The sequence below is a fragment of the Castor canadensis genome, chromosome 18 (genome assembly GCF_047511655.1).
Source record: "Castor canadensis chromosome 18, mCasCan1.hap1v2, whole genome shotgun sequence".
Taxonomy (NCBI): domain Eukaryota; kingdom Metazoa; phylum Chordata; class Mammalia; order Rodentia; family Castoridae; genus Castor; species Castor canadensis.
The window spans coordinates 39552860-39573555 of NC_133403.1; the positions used below are offsets into that span (position 1 = coordinate 39552860).

The 20696-nt window shown below is 40.1% G+C and overlaps 1 protein-coding gene across 3 annotated transcripts in view; it reads right to left on the bottom strand.

Annotated features, from left to right (window-relative positions):
• Positions 1–20696, bottom strand: part of Atp2a2 (ATPase sarcoplasmic/endoplasmic reticulum Ca2+ transporting 2) — a 53797-nt gene that overhangs the window by 19856 nt on the left and 13245 nt on the right. For all 3 annotated transcript variants that reach the window (XR_012443462.1, XR_012443461.1, XM_020156595.2), the window contains exons 6-8: positions 4071–4151; positions 2806–2891; positions 1922–2386 (exon numbers count right to left, since the gene is read on the bottom strand). Coding sequence is in view for 1 of the 3 variants with exons in the window: in XM_020156595.2 (XP_020012184.1) it covers positions 1922–2386; positions 2806–2891; positions 4071–4151 (632 nt within the window). In the remaining 2 variants the exon portion in view is untranslated. The remainder of the gene's footprint in view (positions 1–1921; positions 2387–2805; positions 2892–4070; positions 4152–20696) is intronic.

Sequence of the window (20696 nt, forward strand, 5' to 3'; positions counted from 1 at the left end):
AACACAATCATTTACAATCAAAGGAGAATAAAAGAGAAAAACTATAATGAGCTAGCAAATTAAAATTTTTTAGAGATTAAAATCTCACACGCTGCCTGCTTTCATGGATGTAACTACTGTGAGGAATTAAAGCTTCAGGCTAAGTTTAAACAATTTACTGGGGAAAGTTAAAAAAAAAAAAAGAAAAAAAGGAAATTCCCTTTCTCTCTTCAAAAGAACAGGGGCTGGAGATGTAGCTCAGTGGTAGAACATTTACCTAGCATGCAAAGGTCCTGGGTTTAGTCCCCAGCACCACAAAAATAAATGAATTAAAAAACAACACACAGTATGGAAAAACTAGCTTCTAGCCAATTTATCCAAACTTTTAGTCCCAAGGAGTAAGAAAGTAAGTACCTCATCCAGACTTCTCTTCTCCCAGGGAAAGGAAACTCAAGGCAAACCCAAAAGGTTACCACCAGAGAACTGAACAACCCATCTGTCCATCAACTCTAAGTTTGATTTCACAAGTTTTTTTGTTTTTTTTTTTGGGGGGGGAGGGACAGGGAAATCTTAAAAAATCATATATTTAGGATGGCAAGATGAACATTCAAACAGCTGGGAGTGGAACTCAGTAGTAGAGTGCTTGCCTAATGGGTAAAAACCCCGGGTTCCATCCCCCCAGCACTTCAAAAAGAAGATAAACACTCACAGGATTTGATACTAAAAAAGAAATTATATTTAAAACCTGGAGATAAGGTCAAAAGGATGACTATATCCTTTCAATAGTATATAGAAGCGTTACTTCACAGGCTACTCTGGAAAAAATCTAATACTGTTTCTGCTGAGTTTATGTTATGTAAAGTGTAGATGCCTGTCCTGTAGAAGACAGCATACACATTTTTTTCCCTATAGAACATTAAGTAGTTTTGTAGCCCAGCCTCACAATCCTAATGTTGAGCACTTCTTCAGATGCTCTCAAAGCCAGTTTTATATTTCCATACCAACTAATGAACAAATTAAAAGCTGACATGTGCCTAGTCTACATTTATTGTCACATATACTTTTTGAAAAATTATACTTTGATGTGGACCAAGTTATTCCAGTAAAATCCAGGGGGAATTATTATTTTTTTTTTTTGGGTGGTACTGGAGTTTGAATTCCGGGCCTCACACATTGGGCAGGCGCTCTACCACTTGAGCCACACCCCAGCCCCAGGGAAAGTGCTGCCCAGCCCAATCTCAAAAGATCCTCCTGGATAACTGGGACCACAGGTGGTTACCACTGTATAGAGTTAAGAAATTAATTGCATTGTTACTATATTATATCTTCAGTTCTTTTCTGTTACTTCTTTTTCCTTGAGATGGGGGTCTGGCTATGTTGCCCAGGGTGGCCTTCAATTCTCAGTCTTCCTGTCTCAGCCTGCCAAGTAGCTGGAATTACACAGCACCATACCTGGCTTCTCAGGTCTTACTTTTCTAAAGTCACCTTTAAATGGTTTCTTATTTTACACCAAATGATGATCAACAACATAAGAAAGGGAAGGCAAGTTATAAAGCAGTTATTTGTTTTCCAGGAAGCAATCACGATTAATTTAAAGTATCGGGGAATTACTGCTCAGCAAGGACTTCAGGTAGGAGTTTAATTGGCTGCTTCCTCTGGAGCTTGTCTATTAGCATACACACACCTAAAGACCGAAGGTCAGTGAAATGAAGCATCCTCTAGTGTATCTCTCCAACAGTTACCAGTCAGGTGGATAACTCTTATTCGATGAAGAAGTTTTAGGAAATTAAGTGATTAATTTCTCTCAAGAATTAGAGATTGGGCTCAGGCTTCACATGAACATCAGAACAGTAGCAAATTACAATTCAAAGATTTTGATAGCATGAAGGTGTATTTTTAGAATGAACACAGAACAACGTGAAGTCTTAAAGGACACCCTTACCCTGCAGACTGACATCTGGTTCGTTGTAAGTGTGCCTGTCTTGTCTGAGCAGATAACAGAAGTACAACCAAGGGTTTCCACAGAAGGGAGGCTTCGAACAATGGCATTTTTCTTTGCCATTCTTCGAGTTCCAAGAGCCAGGCAGGTGGTGATGACAGCAGGCAGACCCTCAGGGATGGCAGCGACGGCCAGGGCCACTGCAATCTTAAAGTAGTAGATAGCACCTCTGATCCAAGAGCCCCCATGAACTGGGTCATTGAAGTGCCCGATGTTTATGATCCAGACTGCAATGCAAATGAGTGAGATGACCTTGGAAAGCTGCTCCCCAAACTCATCTAGTTTCTGCTGAAGAGGTGTTCTCTCCTGCTCCGTTGCAACCATTTCATCTCGGATCTTGCCAATTTCAGTGTTCACTCCAGTTGCCACCACCACTCCCATAGCTTTCCCAGCAGCAATGTTTGTACCCTAGAGAAAAGCAGAGAACTGATCACAAGGTTACTACTACTCTAAATGTCTACTGACAGTAAACTCAGACACTGGATTTTGACGTGGACGTCCAGGTTCTCTGGGCATACTCTCTTGGGCCTTCTGAGGCTACTGTTCAGGTTAGCAGTCATACAGCTCTGAGGACAAGTGAACCCTCATGAAGGCTGATACTTTTATAGTCTGACCACTGACTGTGGGCTGTCAGCCTCTGGAATGGCTCCAAATAAAAATGCTTTTAAGCCAGGTGTGTTGGGTTCAAGGACACAGTAAGATACTATCTTAACAAAGAGAAAATGAACTGGGGTTGGGGGGGTTGTAGGTTCAGTGGGAAAGTGGGTGCCTAGGATTTGTGAGACCCCCTGAGTTTGATCTCAAAAACACACATTTGAAGTACTTACAGAAAAGAGCATGTTCTTCTTATCTTGGTTGACAGCTCGTGGGTCAGGGACAGGGTCAGTGTGCTTGATGACTGAAACTGATTCACCTAAGCAGGGTGTGATACAGAACGGATGGTTAGATCCATGAGGCACACACAGAACCTGGGTACCCTCATCCATGCCAACCCAGCACTGAGAACCCTCACCCACACACTCATTCACCACTCTTAGGATACTGCTAATATGGGAAAGGAACAAAGGGCCTAATTCATTCGAAGAAGGAAAATGTGGTAATGAAACTAATACCAGAGCAAAGACTGTCAGGATTAAACTCAGTATAATGATGGGCTTGGAGGGACTCAAATAGTCAAGTGCTTGCCTCACATGCACAAGGCCCTGCCAATCGCTAGTACCAGGGGAAAAAAAAAAAAAAAGAGAGAAATGAAACCCACAGAATTTTAAAATAAAGAAACTAAACTTTGAAATAACATCCCAATTACCTTTTTATTTTTGGCATAGCTATTCAAGTTAATTTATTCTCAATTATCATTTTTACTTTACTGTGAATATTTGACAAAAGATACAGTTCTCAATTTAGCCTAAAACTGCAGTATCTTCTCATGAATATTTGAAAAATGGCACACCCTAAGACTTTCATCAACCCAATCCAATCATTCTCCTAACATTTTATGTCTTCACTGGCTCACTGCTATTGCAAGGGCGTTACCAGATAGGCCATTCCCAGATAGGCCATTCATACAAAAACAATCTCACTGAATGTATCTATGACATTAGTTGCTTTTTGAAAGTGATAATCACAGGTTAGCATTGTTTCTAAAGCTAATCTTCTGACAACCTTGCTTCTAGTACATGTGAACCCTCCACCCTGGATTGTGCTTTTATCACACAAAAATGGGAAAATGTTACAATTCCAAATCTAGGAGTGCAAACTCCAGGTACAAAAACAGTCACCCTTTTCAGTTAATCGTACATTTGCTTATTGAAAAGTATGTCAGATCCAAGATTAGCATTTCTCTGATGAAAAAATAATGACAGTGGAGTTTATTTTTCCTCCCTGGAGAAAGGACACTGAATACGTAATTCACTTTCCCCAAAATAGGGAGATAATTTGCTAATGAAGGAATTTGTAAAACTTTTAAGCATCTTAAGAGAGAGGATTAGGGCAGTATGCCATAAAGGGACAGTGGGCAAGAGCTGACTTTATTATAGAGTGGGACATGACAGGCTTCAGAAACTTCAGTGACTTTCCAGTATATAATACTTACCAGTGAGAATCGACTGGTCAACTCTTAGAGTTGTAGATTTGATGGAAGTTAATCTTATATCAGCAGGAACTTTGTCACCAACTAGGTGGAGAGTAGGGGAGAGCGATAGAAGAGAAGACAGCTCAAGTGAGCAACTTTTGCAATCTTATTACCTAAAGATGAGTTTGTCTCCAAATCAAACAATTTTTTAAAGAAAATAAATACACTGTATACAGTGAAATACATAAAAATCTATAAAATAAGCAAATCAACCTTCATAAAAATTCTTGTGTGGATGGATGTAAGATTTGAATGATACTGGAGGAAAGACAATAATGCTTGGGGATACATGCTCAGATAGGCCTTCTTCAATTTTGGATACTTTGCTATTTAGCAATACTAAGTAACATATTTTCTTATGCTTAATACATATATAGAAGACACAGAACCAAGAACAAGTCATTGGCTCAACCCATCAGAAAAGGCATTAGTGTGAACAGGAAACAAATGGCTCTCTCTATGTAGCCCAGGCTGGCCTAGAACTCTGAGAACCTCCTCCTTCTGCCACCCAAGTGCTGGGATTACAGGCAGATGCTTAATTAACCTCACAAGACAAATGTAGAAACTATTTAGAAGCACTACTTTTTTTTTGGGGGGTGGGGTGGGGTGGTATAGCTGGGGTTTGAAGTCAGGGTCTTGTGCTTGCTAGGCAGGCACCTACCACTTGAGCCACTCTGCCAGCCATTTTTTGCATTGATTATTTTCAAGATAGGGCCTTGAAAACTATTTGCCTGGGCTGGCTTTAAACCTTGATCCTCCTGATCTCTGTTCTCCCGTGTAGCTAGGATTATAGGAGTGAGCCACTGAGCCACGAGCACCCAGAAGAAACACTACTTTTTAAACAAACTGTTAAATAATTGAAAAAATAGACTAAATTTGCAAGAATGTATGAAAAAATATTCTTATACAGAATGGCCAACAAACAAGGTCTATAAATTCCCCAGTTTTAATCATGTTAAAGAAAAACCGTATCAGAGGCACAAATTACCAGAGGCCAACTCATCAAGTGCTCGGGCAGAGATTGATAAATTTCTGGATCAGTACACTGCTAAAAAGGGAAATGCTAGCTAGATGTATGGCTCAAGTGGTAGAGCACCTGCCTAGCAACAGCACAAGTTTCAAACCCCAGTACTGAAAAAATAAGTAAATAAAAAAGAAATGCTAGATGTCACTGAAATACTGTATCATGTACTATAAACAGTCCATTTAGTATTCACAGTTCACCTATGCTGCTCAACTTTGTGGATACACCCTCAATATATGTATATCAAAACTGTAAAGTACAGTTAAGTATTCTGACCTCACAAATTCTTCTAGGAGGAATTTATCTCTGTAACATAAGTTGTTCACAGTTATGTAGTTAATTTACAGAACACTTTTTTGGTAACAGCAGAAAGACAACTCTCTTCATACTAGTGTGAAAATTTCTAAGATACACTGTATTTTGAGGAAGGAAACACAAGATGTGAATGGGCACATGGGGCTGCCAGTAGTATAGGAAAGTAACTCTGGGAAGGTATAAAAGACTGCCAACACTGGTTGCTGGCATAGGTGGAGGGAGAGATTTTCACCTTTTTCTTTTCTTCTTTTTTCTGGTGGTCCTGGAGTTTGAACTCAGGGCCTCATGTTTGCTAGGAAGATGCTCTACCACTTGAGCCACTCCACTAGCGAGACTTTTCACCTTATACCCCCTTTGGTACCTAATGAAATGTCAATTATCAAATAAATGAGTAACCTGACGATGGTTTAGTCAACCAAGCTTCTTTCCTGGGCTAGGGTATCTGTCGTAAGTCTGAATGGGTCCACATCTTAGCCCTTTCTTGAATGTTTGTCAAGTAAAATATCACAACACACATCCAGTAATAGGGTAAGCCAAAGTTCCACATGCACACTGACAACAGTGCTCAACACATTGTAGGTATCCAAAAACTACAAATGAGTGTACATATGCACAAAAACAAATGGTAGTAAAAGTAAGTTACCATGTTCCACCTCCAGCATCCCCCCTCCCGAACTGTAAAATAGCCTTCCTAGACATTCTAAAAGGTATAATAACCAAGGTGGTTTTACAAGTATTAATGCAAAGACAGGTAAAAATTAGAACAAGTGCATTCTTCCTGGAATTGCAAATGCTATTTTTGAGTTGAATTTTCACTTTTCAGACTTACTTTACATATTGAATTCTAAGCTGTCACTAGTTACATATAAAACAGCCAAGAAACATTTTACTTGTTAAATATTCAACTTTTCTGCACTTCAGAACCTTTAAATTCCACAAGAATATGGTTGGCTTTTTTTTTTTTTATGGTTGGTTTTTTAACTGTAGTACATGAAACTACCCTGTAGACTAAGACTGTTTTGGTCACAAAACAGCACAGAAAGTTTGTCAATATGGTGTCTCAAGAGACAAAGATCATTCTTGCATTTGACTGCAGGGACACACACATCAAGGTGAAATTCCTGCTGGAAATGCTTATGCAAGGAACAGCAATATTCCAACTAAATAAACTAAAACCTCTCAATATAATTCTGCTCATGCCACACTGAAGGGAACACATCTAACAGATGATTAAGACAATGAAGAAACCATATTCCAAACCGGTGATTTTAAATAGCTAAAATGCCTCATATCAAGATGAATATTAAAACCAAATTAAGTGTTGTTGGTCACCTGGTAGGACACCTGTCTACCAGGAGTGAGGCCCTGAGTTCAAACCCTAGTACTGGAGGGTATAGCCCTAAGCCCAAACTGAGTTTTCCTGTAGTATTTCTGCTTGTCATAACTAACCTGATTCCACATGCCCTGAACACTCTGAAATGAGTTCAAGTCCAATAATAAGGGTTATTGACACTAAATGGAAAATTGTCAAATGTTCTTTCATGTCTGAGATGATTTACATCATGATCCTGTAGGAGCTGCAGAAGACTTCTGTCCAATGTGGCACAGCAGTCTTTGCAATCTAAACACTGTCTTCTGAACTGTTATTGAGGGACACAGGCAATAATTCTATTTTTAAAATCTCATATATAAATCCAAGCTCACTTGTATACCAGATACATTTAAGACCTGCAAATAAGCAAAATAAGGACAAACTACAGTAAGATGCAGAAGAAATGTCCCGGCATTTACTTTGCTTAGTTTCAGTGGAAAATCAGAGGATCTGACAAACAAAAACATCATCTTCCTTCCTTTTCTTTCTCTTTCCCCCTCTCCCTTTCAGCAGTGCTGGGGAATCCAACCCAGGGCCTTATGCATGCCAGGCAAGTAAGTGCTCTACCACTGAGGTATATATCCTTGGCCCTTGGTGTTTTGAGACAGTGACTCACTAAGTAACCTAGGCTGGACTCAAACTCATGATTCTCCTACCTCTGCCTATGAAGTGCTGGTATTACAGGAACACGTACTACCATACCCAGCTGAGAAAATGTACTTTTGCAGCAATAAATACAAAGGCTAAATTTTCCAAGTAATACAGTTGAAAATTACCTATTATATATACTTATATATGTATATGTACAGCATCATAAAGATGTAGTTAAATATATAAAGGGAGTCTCTCTGCTGTACTAGGTATATTGATACACATTTAATGGGTGACCATTAGATGAATGGTCAATTGAGGAATGAATGCCTCAAATAGCAAATGCTAGAGGAATAAATGACCTGGGAAGCCCTCAATATCTAACCTTAAGCAGGGTGCCTGTGGCTTACGCCTATAATCCTAGTTACTTGGGAGGCTGAGATCAGGAAGACTGTGGCCTGGAGAAATAGTTCACAGAACCCCATCTCCAAAATAACCAGAGCAAAATAGACTGGAGGTGTGGCTCAAGAAGTAGAACACCTGCTTTGTAAGTGTGACATCCTGAGTTCAAACCCCAGGCGCCCCCCCCCCCAAAAGACCTTAAATTCTTCTCAAATTTTCTTCTTTTTTTGCCAGTACTGGGTTAGAAATCAGGGCCTTATACTTGCTAGGCAAATGCTCTACCAGTTGAGTCATGCACCAATCCTCAACTTTTCTTCCATGTTATAAATGCCATTCTAACTGCAATCAATTTAAAGTTGATAGGTAAACTGCATGGTGGCTTGACTGTAATCCTACCTATTCAGGAGGCTGAGATCAGAAGGACTATGGTTCCAAGCCAGTCCAGGCAAATTGAGAGACCCTACCTCGAAAACACCCAACACAAGAAAGGACTGGTGGAGTGGCTCAAGTAGTAGAGCACCTGCATAGCAAGTGTGAGTGAGGCCCTGAATTCAAACTCCTGTATCACAAAAAAAAGCTCTTAAAACCAGCTATGATCTGAGCATTTTCTTAGCTAGAAGAACCTTCGCATCACCTTGCTCAATTGTAGTTCTTGTTTTTTTTGTTTTTGCTGCTGCTGCCAGTACTGTGGCTTGAACTCAGGGCCTACACCTTGAGCCACGCCACCAGCCCATTTTTTTGTGTTAGGTATTTTCTAGATAGGGTCTCTCAAACTATTTGCCTGGGCTGGCTTCGAACCTGGGTCTTCTTGGTCTCTGCCTCCTGAGTAGCTGGGATTTTAACAGCCCCCAGCAGCTGGCTGTCATCATCATTTTTTATGAACAGCAACTAAGGGCAAAAAGCAAAAGTAGCTTTGCCTAAGGAAGCTCAATCTGTGATTGCCTCACTCTTTTTCGTGGCAATTGACTCCATTTAGAATTGATGGGGTTCTACTAAGGAGTTAAAAACTCATGAAAGTAAACATCCTTCTAATACTTTTCAAAGAAAACCAAGAAAAACATGACAATTCTTTTGTAACAGGTGATTGTCCTAGAAAGCAAGGCTCCCAAGTTTGATTTGTGTTGCCTTTTTTTTTTTTTGGAGGGGGAGGCAGTGCTGGGAGTTTAACCAGGGCCTTGTGCATGTTAGGCAAACACTCTACCACTGAGTCCACCCCCAGCACTTCTATGAACTTCAGACACATTCTTGTGCCTGAGGAGCAGGCAAGGCAGTGCTACTCCGATGAGCACATCTAGTAGTATTTCCCTGATGGGGCGTGTCAATGCCCTTAGGGCAAGTGGTAGTGGAAAATACTTACTCTTGCCAAAACAATGCTCTGCAATTTTTTCCTCCAAAATTTTTTCCTATCTCTTTGGGATGAAGCAGATATATTAAAAGAGCAACTCTCTGTTATAAATGCCCTTCCATTTGTTTAAAATCTGACACTTCAAATTCAGTGACTGGCTCCGTTAAGTCCATAGCTCTTTACCTTGCCATCAAAATAAAAATTCCAGCTCTGAACAAAATCTTCAGGGCACACTTTAGGTAAGGTTACAGAGAATACAAAAGTCAGTTAAAAAATGATTGCTTTGCCACATTTTAGAATCCAATGCAAACTTTCTTTAACAAGGAGTATTTACAAACCACCATACTACTTACATCACTTCTGCCCAATCAATATGAACAGTGATGTTTTAAAATCAGCACTACTCAGAAAATCCTTTTTATTAATCAATTTTATATATCAAATTTTAAAATCCTCAGGGCTCTTATTTTGGTGGCACTAGGGTTTGAACTTGGGGCCTCACACTTGGTAGGCAGGCTCTCTACCATGTGAGCCACCCCAACCACTGTGGTTTTTTTTTTTTTTTTTTTGGTGGGACTGGAGTTTGAACTCAGGTCTTCACGCTTGCAAAGCAGCGCTTTACCGCATGAGCCACACCTCCAGTCCCCCCAACCATTGTGTTTTGATGTGCCTTCCCTACCAAAAGCTCCGTGAAGACAAAGTCACCAGGCCAGCATTCATTTCCTAGCCCCTGTAATGCACCTGGCACACAGTGGATACCAAATAAAATATTTGACAATAAATAAAATATTTGCATACATTATTTCCTTTAGTATACAAGCATTAAGAGACTTCCAATTACTAAGTTGGGGAATGCCACAGGTCTAGAAACAATGAAAAAATCAGGATTCAGAAATCTCAAACTTAGTAAAAAGGTTTAATAATGATAGTTGCTCAAATTTTATAATTAGACTAAAAATGGCATAGCTGAAGGACAAGTGTAATGGTTCACACCTTTATCCCAGCTCCTGGGTGGTGGAGATTGAAAGGATGGCAGTTCAAGGCTAGTCTGGGCAAAAAAGTAAGATCCCCATCTCAAGTAAGTCATGGTAGCACTTGCCTGTCATCCCAGGTATTTGGTAGGTGCATTTAAGAGGGCTGCTGTCAACACTGACAAAAATGTGAGGCCTTATCTCAAAAGCAGCCCAGCACCAGTGTCTCACGCCTATAGACCTAGCTACTCAGGAGGCAAAGAACAGGAGAATCACGGTTCGAAGCCAGCCCTGGGTAAATAGTTCTCAAGACCCCATCTCCATTTCAAAAAAAACAAAAAGGCTGGCAAAGTGGCTCAAGCAGTAAGAGCATCTACCCAACAAGTGTGAGGCCCTAAGTTCAAACCCCAGTGCCAGAAAAAAAATAAGCAGAGCAAAAAAGGGTTGAAAGTGTGGCTGAAGGAAATAGTAGAGCGGTTGCCTAGAAAGCAAGAGGCCCTGAGCTCAAACTTCAAGTGTGTGTGTGTGTGGGGGGGGGGGCGGTGGTTTAAAAAAAAAAAGACATATAGCTAGTCCTATGAAGCTATGAAGGCACATTTAAGAGGTAGCAATATAGATATTGCAGAGGTAGCCATGCCCCATGCAAGGTTAGCATGCACAGTATCTCCCACACCTACCAAGAGTTTTGTTTTAAGAGTTTTTGTCTCAAAAATTGTATGTTCTCCCTCATATGTGGACATTAGATCAAGGGCAAACACAACAAGGGGATTGGACTATGAGCACATGATAAAAGCGAGACCACACAAGGGAGGGGTGAGGATAGGCAAGACACCCAAAAAACCAGATAGCATTTGTTGCCCTCAAAGCAGAGAAACTAAAGCAGATACTTTAAAGCAACTGGGGCCAATAGGAGAAGGGGACCAGGAACTAGAGAAAAGGTTAGATCAAAAAGAATTAACCTAGAAGGTAACACACACGCACAGGAAATCAATGTGAGTCAACTCCCTGTATAGCTATCCTTATCTCAACTAGCAAAAACCCTTGGTCCTTCCTATTATTGCTTATGCTCTCTCTTCAACAAAATTAGAGATAAGGGCAGAATAGTTTCTGCCGGGTAGCAAGGGGTAAGGGGGGGTAAGGGAGGGCAGGGGGAGGGGGTAAAGGAGGTGACAGAAATGATCCAAACATTGTATGCACATATGAATAAAATAAAAATTAAAAAAAAAAAAGTTTTGGTCTCATGTTGCCCAGGTTAGCCTTGAATGTATAATCTTCCTGCTTTAAAGGTGAAACTCTCTCTCTCTCTCTCCCCTCCTTTAGGTCTTTTTATTCATTTTTCTTCTTTTGTCACTCCACACACACACACTTCGGTCTCAACTCAAGACTTTGTGCTTCCTAGGCAGGCACTTAGATCTTTATGTATAAAATTTATTAAAACTTCATTAAAAACAAAATCAGAATCAGGTGCTGGTGGCTCATGCCTATAAACCTAGCTACTTGGGAGGCTGAAATTGGGAGAATCTTGGTTCAAGCCCAGGCTAGGCAAATAGTTCTTGAGACCCCCATCTCTAAAACAACTAGAACAACATGGACTGGAGGTGTGGCTCAAGCAGTAGAATACCTGCGTGGCATGTGCTAAGTCAAGTTCAAATCCTAGTCCCACAAATTGAAAACAAACAAAAAAACCCAGCCAGACCTTTTGCCTTAGTATACATAGATCTGTCCCATTCTTTTTGACTAGCATAGTAATAATCACTAACATGGCGAATGGTGCTTCACACTGGGTACTGCTCTAAAGGTTTTATAGGTCACTAATTCAACTTTCACAACACTTCACCAGTTAATAAATGAGGCACTTTTCTAGGTCACAGTATTTTACAGTCACACTACAGAGTAAATAAGTCTCTGTTTTAATGGCCATCTGTGTGTTTCCAATGTTTCCAATTACAGTGTGAACACCTTTGTGCATACCTTTGACTTCTGGAAGACAGACTCACAGAACAACTTCCTCCTGCTATATTCTATTCCCACCACACGTCTATCCTTGCCATTTCCCCAGTCTCTCAATCTTGTAACTGTCCCAGCCCTGGCATTGAAGAGGCACGTTCCCTGTTTTTCAGAAGTCATTATTATCCCCAATATGTTATACTGAGGAAAAGTGATTCCCACACCATGTAGTAATCTCAGTGGTAAGATTAACACTTACTGGTACTATGAGAGTACTACTGAGTCATGGAGAATGGGGAGGAGGTGATTACAGGAAATCATTCTCCAAATCAGGTCAGGCTTCAAGATCAACTGGTCCATCCTGGTCTGAGGGTTGGGAGACCCTCCAGAGTTCCTCATTTCTCAGAGTTCATGTCTTAGTTAATCCTGACAGTGCTAAAGGACCCTAGCTCTCAAAATTCTCTGCTTCTAATAATACAGCTATACTGATTTTTCTGGTTTAAACTATTCTGAGAATGTCTTTGGGGAAAGTTCATAGACCTGAGAACTTGTTAGAAATGCAAAATAATCAGGTTCCACTACAGACCTAAAGAACAAAATTCCAAGTGATTCCCATGCACATGAAGTTAGAAAGGTATTGCTTTAAACGAAGGAAAAAAAACAAAACCCATGGAACTAATTTTTACACTGTGAAAAGGGTTATTAAAAACTCAGGAGGCCGGGCACCGGTGGCTCACGCCTGTAATCCTACCTACTCAGGAGGCAGAGATCAAGAGGATCATGATTTGAAGCCAGCCTGGTTCAGAACAGTTCAAAAGATTCCATCTCAAAAAACCCCTTCACAAAAAGGGCTGGAGTGGCTCAAGGTGTAGGCCCCGAGTTCAAACTCCAGTACTGCAAACAAACAAACAAAAACCCTCAGGCAGAGGCAGGAGAATGGCAAATTCTATGCCAGCAACACAGTCTGCCAAGCCCTCTAAGGAATTAAGTGTTTACTGAATATTCAAAGCTGGGATGCTCAAAAACTCAAGATTCATGGCCTATTTTAACCAGAAGTATTTTAGAGCCAGAAAGGTCCTTAACAGAGTCCACTTTACTTTGTTCTATAGGTGTTAATTTGCTTGATCCAATGTCACACAGGTTTTCTTACATGAGTTGAGTCATCTATTTCACAGCTTTGCCTTGTATTAAACTGCTTGGAAAAGTTCACTTTGAGCTGGACGCTAGTGGCTCATGTCTGTATTCCTAGCTACTTGGGAGGATCACAGCCCAGGCAAATAGTTCACAAGATCCATCTCCCAAACAACCAGAGCAAAATGGTGTAGCTCAAGTGCCTGCTTTACAAGCTCAAAGCCCTGAGCTCAAACCCCAGTCCCACCAAAAAAGTCCATTTTGTACTAAATCTCATCAGTTCAAGTTTTGACTATAAACAGTCAAATTTCTTCCTTTAAATAGTTTTAAGAATTGCTCCTCTTTCTACTCGCAAATAAATTTTGAGGTTGCTAGCTCTTCTACCACTGAACACTTACTCATTTTAGGAAATATAAAATGAAACTCTTATACAAGCTCTACAGCAAATGCAGTTTTATGTGAAGACTGTGTCATTTCTATCACTTACATAATCTTAAAATAGGACTGGCTCCAGAGCATGCTACAGGACAGGAGTCATCTGAGGATATTTATGTCCTTGTGTTTTCATCAACCCTGGGTTACCAAGACACATGAAGTTTGTTTGAAACAATCCTGAAAACAGTGCCCTAGAGGAGTCAATAAATAACCCCCCAAGATTTTAAAATCAAGACATTTTTGGCTGTCATAGGTTGCTTCACTTTTATGACATCAGTGGATAATATAGAAAACTCAAAAACACTGATGTTCACCTCTTACAAGATTATACACGGGGCTGGGACGTAGCTTGGTGGTACAGTGCTTGCCTAGCATGCGTGAGGCCCTGGGTTCGATCCCAGCACCAAAAAAGAAAAGACAAAAAAAAAAAAAAAAAAAAAGATTATACACAACTTTGCTACTTTTGTTTTACAACCATTTATAGAAACATTTTCTTGGCATTAAGATAATGCAAAATAACTATGATTTCAGAAGATGAATACATGGGCCATTATCTCCATACTTCTATTTGCCAAATCAGTTTTACTTTGCTTCAGTACTCTAGATACTTCTAAGGCTCACACAGCACTTGTAATTCATGCTTTCAGTCTCTCTTTGAGCAGGTTATTAGTTAGTATATCAACACCTAAAATTTAGATGTTGCTTCCTTAGTGCCTTCCACCTCCCTCTCAACAAACCATTAGTCTAACCTTCACAAAGCTCAACAGAAACATCCTACCAGGTATCATTCAAGAACTGACAAAAAGAACTTTATCACCCAAAGGCAGGAGATGACCCTTAACATTTTAAACTACGACACGGTTCCTTTCTACAAACAGCAACACAGGAAGTCAGTACTTGCTTTCAACTTCCAAAGACTCTCACGATACTCTCTAGTTCTCCCATACCAAACAGATTTCTTCATGCCCAAGTCCATAACTTAAATAAAAGCATAAAATTAGGTCTAAACGCATTTATCCTTTCAGGTTAGGTCAACAATAAGACTTTAACAAGAAAACCAGAATTGAAGTTCACTTCTATTGTTTTCACAGAACTGAATTATCAAATTAAATGTATTTTAATATCAAAGGGCCATATATTGTATGCAATGTCCAAAATTGGTAAATCCATAAAAACACAAAGTAAACTGTGATTATCAGGGACTGGGGAGAGGAAGAGGGAGCAATTACTATGGGTTTGGGTTTCTTTAGGGGAAGACGAAAAATGCTCTGGAATTAGTGATGATTATACAACTCTGTGGACATAGTAATACTTAACTGAACACTTGTCATGTGAGTTGCTAAAATTGAAAAAAAAAAAAGGTGACCTGAGCCTTCAATAAACTGAAGTAGGATTGGTATAACATGCCATATATACATCAACCAAGTACACTGCATATTGTCTAATGAATTAACAATAGTTGAAGGCAGAGGCAACAAAACACAGACTTACTTTCCTCAAATGGAGAAGGTGAATAGTATGTAGTACAGAGGGGTGATGGTTAAGTACCTGAGAAGTTCTCATGGTATCCAGTTAATGCTGAACACACGCACAGACTTCAATGCACAGCAAATGGAGTGATAAGCATGTTTACGTCAGTCAACCCTGACCGTCCTGATACTTCAGCCATCATTACAGAGGACTTATGCCCAGAAAGAAGATGACATTATTAAATATGACATGGTTCTATCAAGATGTTCACTGCCCAGCAGAATATTTAATAACATCTCTGCATCTAACACTAGTGCTATAACCTTTGTTCTGCACACTTCAAAACAGTTAAAATTCAATAAAGTGTACAATACATGAGCCACCCCACCATCAAAGCACTGGACAGTCTTTTAGCAATGCATGTGCAGAACAGTTGGAGGAAAAAAGTAATCAGCAGGATGTTACCAGCCCCGCAAAGGATTCCACAACAGGTGAAAAGGAAACATATTTAAGTGTGTATATGCCTAGTGGTAATAAGCATTATATTCACTAAGAATGAGGGATGATTCATTTTTTTTGAATATTAAATTTAGTTTTTCGAATAATGAACTTGCTTCTTTAATATTAAAAGACAGGGAATGGCCAGCACCAGTGGCTCATGCCTATAATCCTAGTGACTAGGGAGGCTGAGATCAGGATCGGATTCAAGACCTATCTCAAAAATACCCAACACAAAAAAGGGCTGGTGAAGTAGCTCAAGTGGTAGAGCACCTCCTAGCAAATCTGAGGCCCTGAATTCAATCCCTGTAACCCACCTTCCCTCCACCCCCCAAAAAAGGGACAGGGAATGATTGTCAGGGACCAAGAGAAGACAGGAAGGAGAAAACAGGCACATTCAGTTGGGGAAGGATGAAAAACTTCTGAAGATGGGTGACGGTGATGGTTCTCTAACAATGTAAATGACCTAGAGAACCGTATACCTAAAAGACGGACACAATGTAAATTTAAAAAATGAATCAAGGGAGACTCTTGAAGACTGGAAATCTCAGATCACACACACACAATGACCAACCATATCAAAATCCCGAATACAAAGGGAAGTATGCAATGGGGGCAATGTAATACAATGTAAGTCTAATCAGAATTGTCACTGTGAAACCTCCCTGTACCATGAATATATCCTAATAAAAAGGGAATTATAAAGTATGCAAGAAAAGTCAGGTAGGTCAGGATAATAACTACAGCTTTGCCACTGTGAGATCTGTGCACTGTGGCAAATTAACAAAGTGCAACTTTGCCTAACCTTTCAAAAAAGGCGAGGCAAGTTTGGTGGTACTGCAAAACAGGCATGTATGGCTGAGGCACAAAGGTACCGCCTAAGACATAATCACAGAAACAAGCAGGACTACACCACCCAGACTCTACTGGGTCAAAGTGCAATGGGAAAGTCACTTAAGGATTTTAGCAGATGAAAAAGTGACATGACCTTGAAGAAGGCATTCTGGTTGCTGTCTGGAAGACTGGAAGAAGACAACAAAGGAAGTCAGAACTTCATTAGGAGAGGATGACAGCAAAAAATGAATAGAAGCTGGACAGGAATGATCTCAATAGAGTAAGAGAGGGAAGAATCAAGAAGACCCGCAAGTTTCTCTCAGCCAACTATATGGTTAGAATGACCTTCAAAATGGAAAAGACTAGAGAGAACCAGGATTCAGATGAAATAGAAAACTGAAACCACTGACACTGAAGAGAAGCAGGCCTTGGTTTATTTCTTCAAAAGGGATGTGTTGTAGCAAGACTACAGCTTCTGAGTTGTTTACCATTTACCTCTACTAATGCAAACTAAGAATAAACACTGTGGGGGTAATTACTCTAAGTCTTCATGTAGACCTGATACATTGAACTAGCCCAACTAGCATAAAAGAACATAAAAACTTTGAGAGATTGACAGTATATTACAGGATGAAGCTGGAGAAATGGTAAGCGTCCACTCAAACAGAATCTCATCTACATACTTAGGCAAAGCTATTTGCAACCCCGTATGTATTTGGGGGAAGACAAATTATGTTTTCTTCCTCAGTCACTAGCATGGTCACACCAGTCACCTAAGCTAGAAATCCTGACAGATCTTTGATTCCAAGTACTGTTCTAACTAAACCCTGCACAGCCACTCAGCAATCAAAACCTGCTTCTTAGCCACGTGCAATGGCTCATTGCCTATAACCCTAGTTACTCTCGGATGGAGATCAAGGATTATGGTTTTGATGCCACCTAGGCAAAAAGTTAGCAAGACCCCATCTCAACCAGAGGCTGGGCATACTGGGTGCAAACCTGTTATTCCAGCTACGCAGTAAGCATAAATAGGAGAACAGCAGTTCAGGCCAGCCTGGGCAGAAAGGGAGACCCTACCCCCAAAATAACCAAAGCAAAGAGTTGAGGGCATGGCTCAAGTGTGAGCCTCTAAATTCAACCCCCCCAACTCTACCAAAAGAAAAAAAACCAAAAAATGAAACTCTATTGCATTTAAGTCAGAGGCTCATTTTTAAAACTACACATGACCAGAATTCCACACCCAAGGCAGAAGCAGGAGTTTCTCTATCTCTTGAGTCACATCTCCAGTCCATTTTGCTCTTGTTATTTTGTAGATGGAGTCTTACAAACAATTTGCTTTGCTGGCGTCAAACCTCAATCCTTTCAATCGCAGCCTCCCAAGTAGCTAGTATTTCAGGTGTGAGCTACTGGTGCCTGGCTCTGATAAAAAACTTTTAAGTCTGTCCAGGTGCTGGTGGCTCACACCTGTAATCCTAGCCACTCAGGAGGCAGAGATAGGAGAACTGCAGTTTGAAGCCAGCCTAGGCAAATAGTTCTCAAGATCCCATCTCAAACAAAACAAAACAAAACAAAAAACCACCTCATCAAAAAAAAGGGCTGGTGGAGTGGCTCAAGGTGAAGGCCTTGAGTTCAAGCCCCAGTGCCACAAAAAAAAAAAAAAATAAATAAAATAAAGATCTGGCCCCAGGCCCCAGATGATTCTGATGTGCAGCCCTGATTAGGAACCACCATTAATAAACTCTTATTATCATTCTGTGGTGTCAGGGATTGAACCCAGGGCCTTGTACCTGCTAAACAAGTACTCTAGCACTTGAGCTAAGTTCCCAGTCAGTTTTGTTTTGTTTTGGAGACAGGGTCTTGCTGCTGTCTTTACCTAGTTTGACCTCAAACTCTCCATCTTCCTTGCCCCTGCCTCTGAAACAGCTGGATTACAGGTGTGCACCCACCATAACCAGGTTCTCCCTCATTATTCTTTTATGTTGGGGCAAGAGTGCAGTGAACTCAGGCTCTCATGATTGCTAGGTAGATGCTCTACCACTTGAGCTACTATGCCAGTCCATCCTTCATTATTCTTAATGTTACTGCCCTCATTATTTCTTGCCTAGACTATTAAAATAGCCTCTCAATGTGTAGCTTTCCCCATTCTGACCTATTTTCTGCATAACCACAACCATTCCCTAACTCACAATTTTTGCTATTAAAAAAAGGGACAATTGGTAAATTCTGAATAAGGCCTATAGATTAGAAAGTAACATTAAGTATACTGAGGCTTATGAAAGGATCTTCCTCATTTTATAAAATAAACACTGAAGTTGTCAGGAGTTAAGTGGCATGATGCCTGCAATGCACTCCAACAGTTCAGACAAAAATAGGGTGGGCAGCCTGGAAGCATGGCTGAAGTGGTATAGCACTTCCTAGCAAGCACAAGGCCCCAAGTTCAAACTCCAAAAAAAAAAAAAGACTGAAAATGCACATGGGATGAAAGGAGAATCTGGGTGAAGATTATCTGGGAATTCTCTTACTTTCTGGAAACTTTTTTGTTTTAGTAAGGCGGGGTCTTGCCGTACAGTCCAGGCTGGCCTTGGACTTGCAATCCTGTCTTAGCTTTCTGAGTGCTGGTATAACAGCATTCACCACCATGATTGGCTTCTTGAAACTTTTAAGTTTGAAATTATTTCAAAACAAAAGTTTTTTGGTTTTATTTTTTTTTTTTTAAAAACTCTAATGGCCCTTGGGGTGGGTGGTAAGGGAGGGGGGAGAAATGACCCAAACATTGTATGCACATATGAATAAAACAAACAAACAAACAAAAAAAACAAAAAAGAGAAAAAAACCCAAAAAACTCTTGTTAACACTATTCTTAAGTCACTTACATACATATATGTACTTTATAGTCACAAAGTAATCAATTTATTGTTACATATGCAGTACTATCTTTTTATTTTAGTGAAAGAATAAAATTTACAGATATGTATATATCTATGACACAGCTATGACATTGATTTTCTTTAAGAGACACACAGCTATACAGCACAGACAGCAAAGTACTCTTTGAACTACAAGACAATTATTTGAATTCTTTTCATTTAAAGAGTAATAAAGACAAAACATACACTCTCTAAGTCAATATAAAAGAATGAGTGAGACAACTCACAAAGAAAGAAGTATTCTGAGCTCAGAAGGGTGTGAAAAGTCAGAATAATCTGAAAAATACTGTATAATAACTCTTCATAGATGAAACGGCCATCCACATTCTGGGCAGTCTGAAAATGCAGCACTGATCTAAAGGAGTGAGAACTGGACCCTCTAAGCTGGTGGTAGTTTTACAGACTCTTTGAAAAAGTCATTCTCTAGAATCTAGGCTGAGACTCCTAGCTCAGTGTGATGAAAATTATTTTTGGGGGATGGGGTTTGAACTCAAGAGCATCATGCTTGCTAAATAGGCATTTTTCAGGTGAGACATACCTCCAGCCCAGAGATTTTTTTAAAGCATTTTAAGCATGGCTTTAGAGTTACAGAACTACCCTTAAACATCAACCCAAATTGACAGTTATAAGTATGACTTAACATTTGTGCCAAAAACAAAAACAAAAAACCACGTAGATACTAAAGCAGCATTCTAATAAATTGTTTACTACAACTAATTATCAACTTTCTAGCACTAGTATTCCACAATATATCTAAACTAGTAACTATAATTAACTCAAAACACCATTTAAACCACAAAAACAAAACACCTTTGCCAGGCACAGTGCCATGAATCCATAGTCACAAACACTTGCAAGCTTGACGCAGGAAGATAACGTCAACACAAGAGTTTAGAGACTAGCCTAGGCAACACAGCTGACTGTAACTGAACAAACAAACAATAAGCTGGGTGCTGGCAGCTCATGCCTATGATCCTAATACTTGGGATGTTGAACTGCAGTTCCAAGCCAGCCCGAGCAATAGCTGAGTGCAGTGATGTGTGCTTACCATCCCAAGCTATGTGGGAGACTGAGATTGGGAGGACAAAGCATGCAAGCATGCAAGACTCCATCTCAATGGAGGAAAGCACACTTGTCATCCTGGCGATGGTGGGAAGCTTAAGAAGACTGATGGAAGTCCAGGTTAGTTTAGACAAAAAGCAAGAACCTACCTCCAAAACAAAGCATGAGGGCTGGAGGTGAGTGCCTGTCTACTAACTGCAAAGCTCTGAGTTCAAACTCCAGTACCACCAAAGTCAAACAAAACACCTAATTAACATTATGAA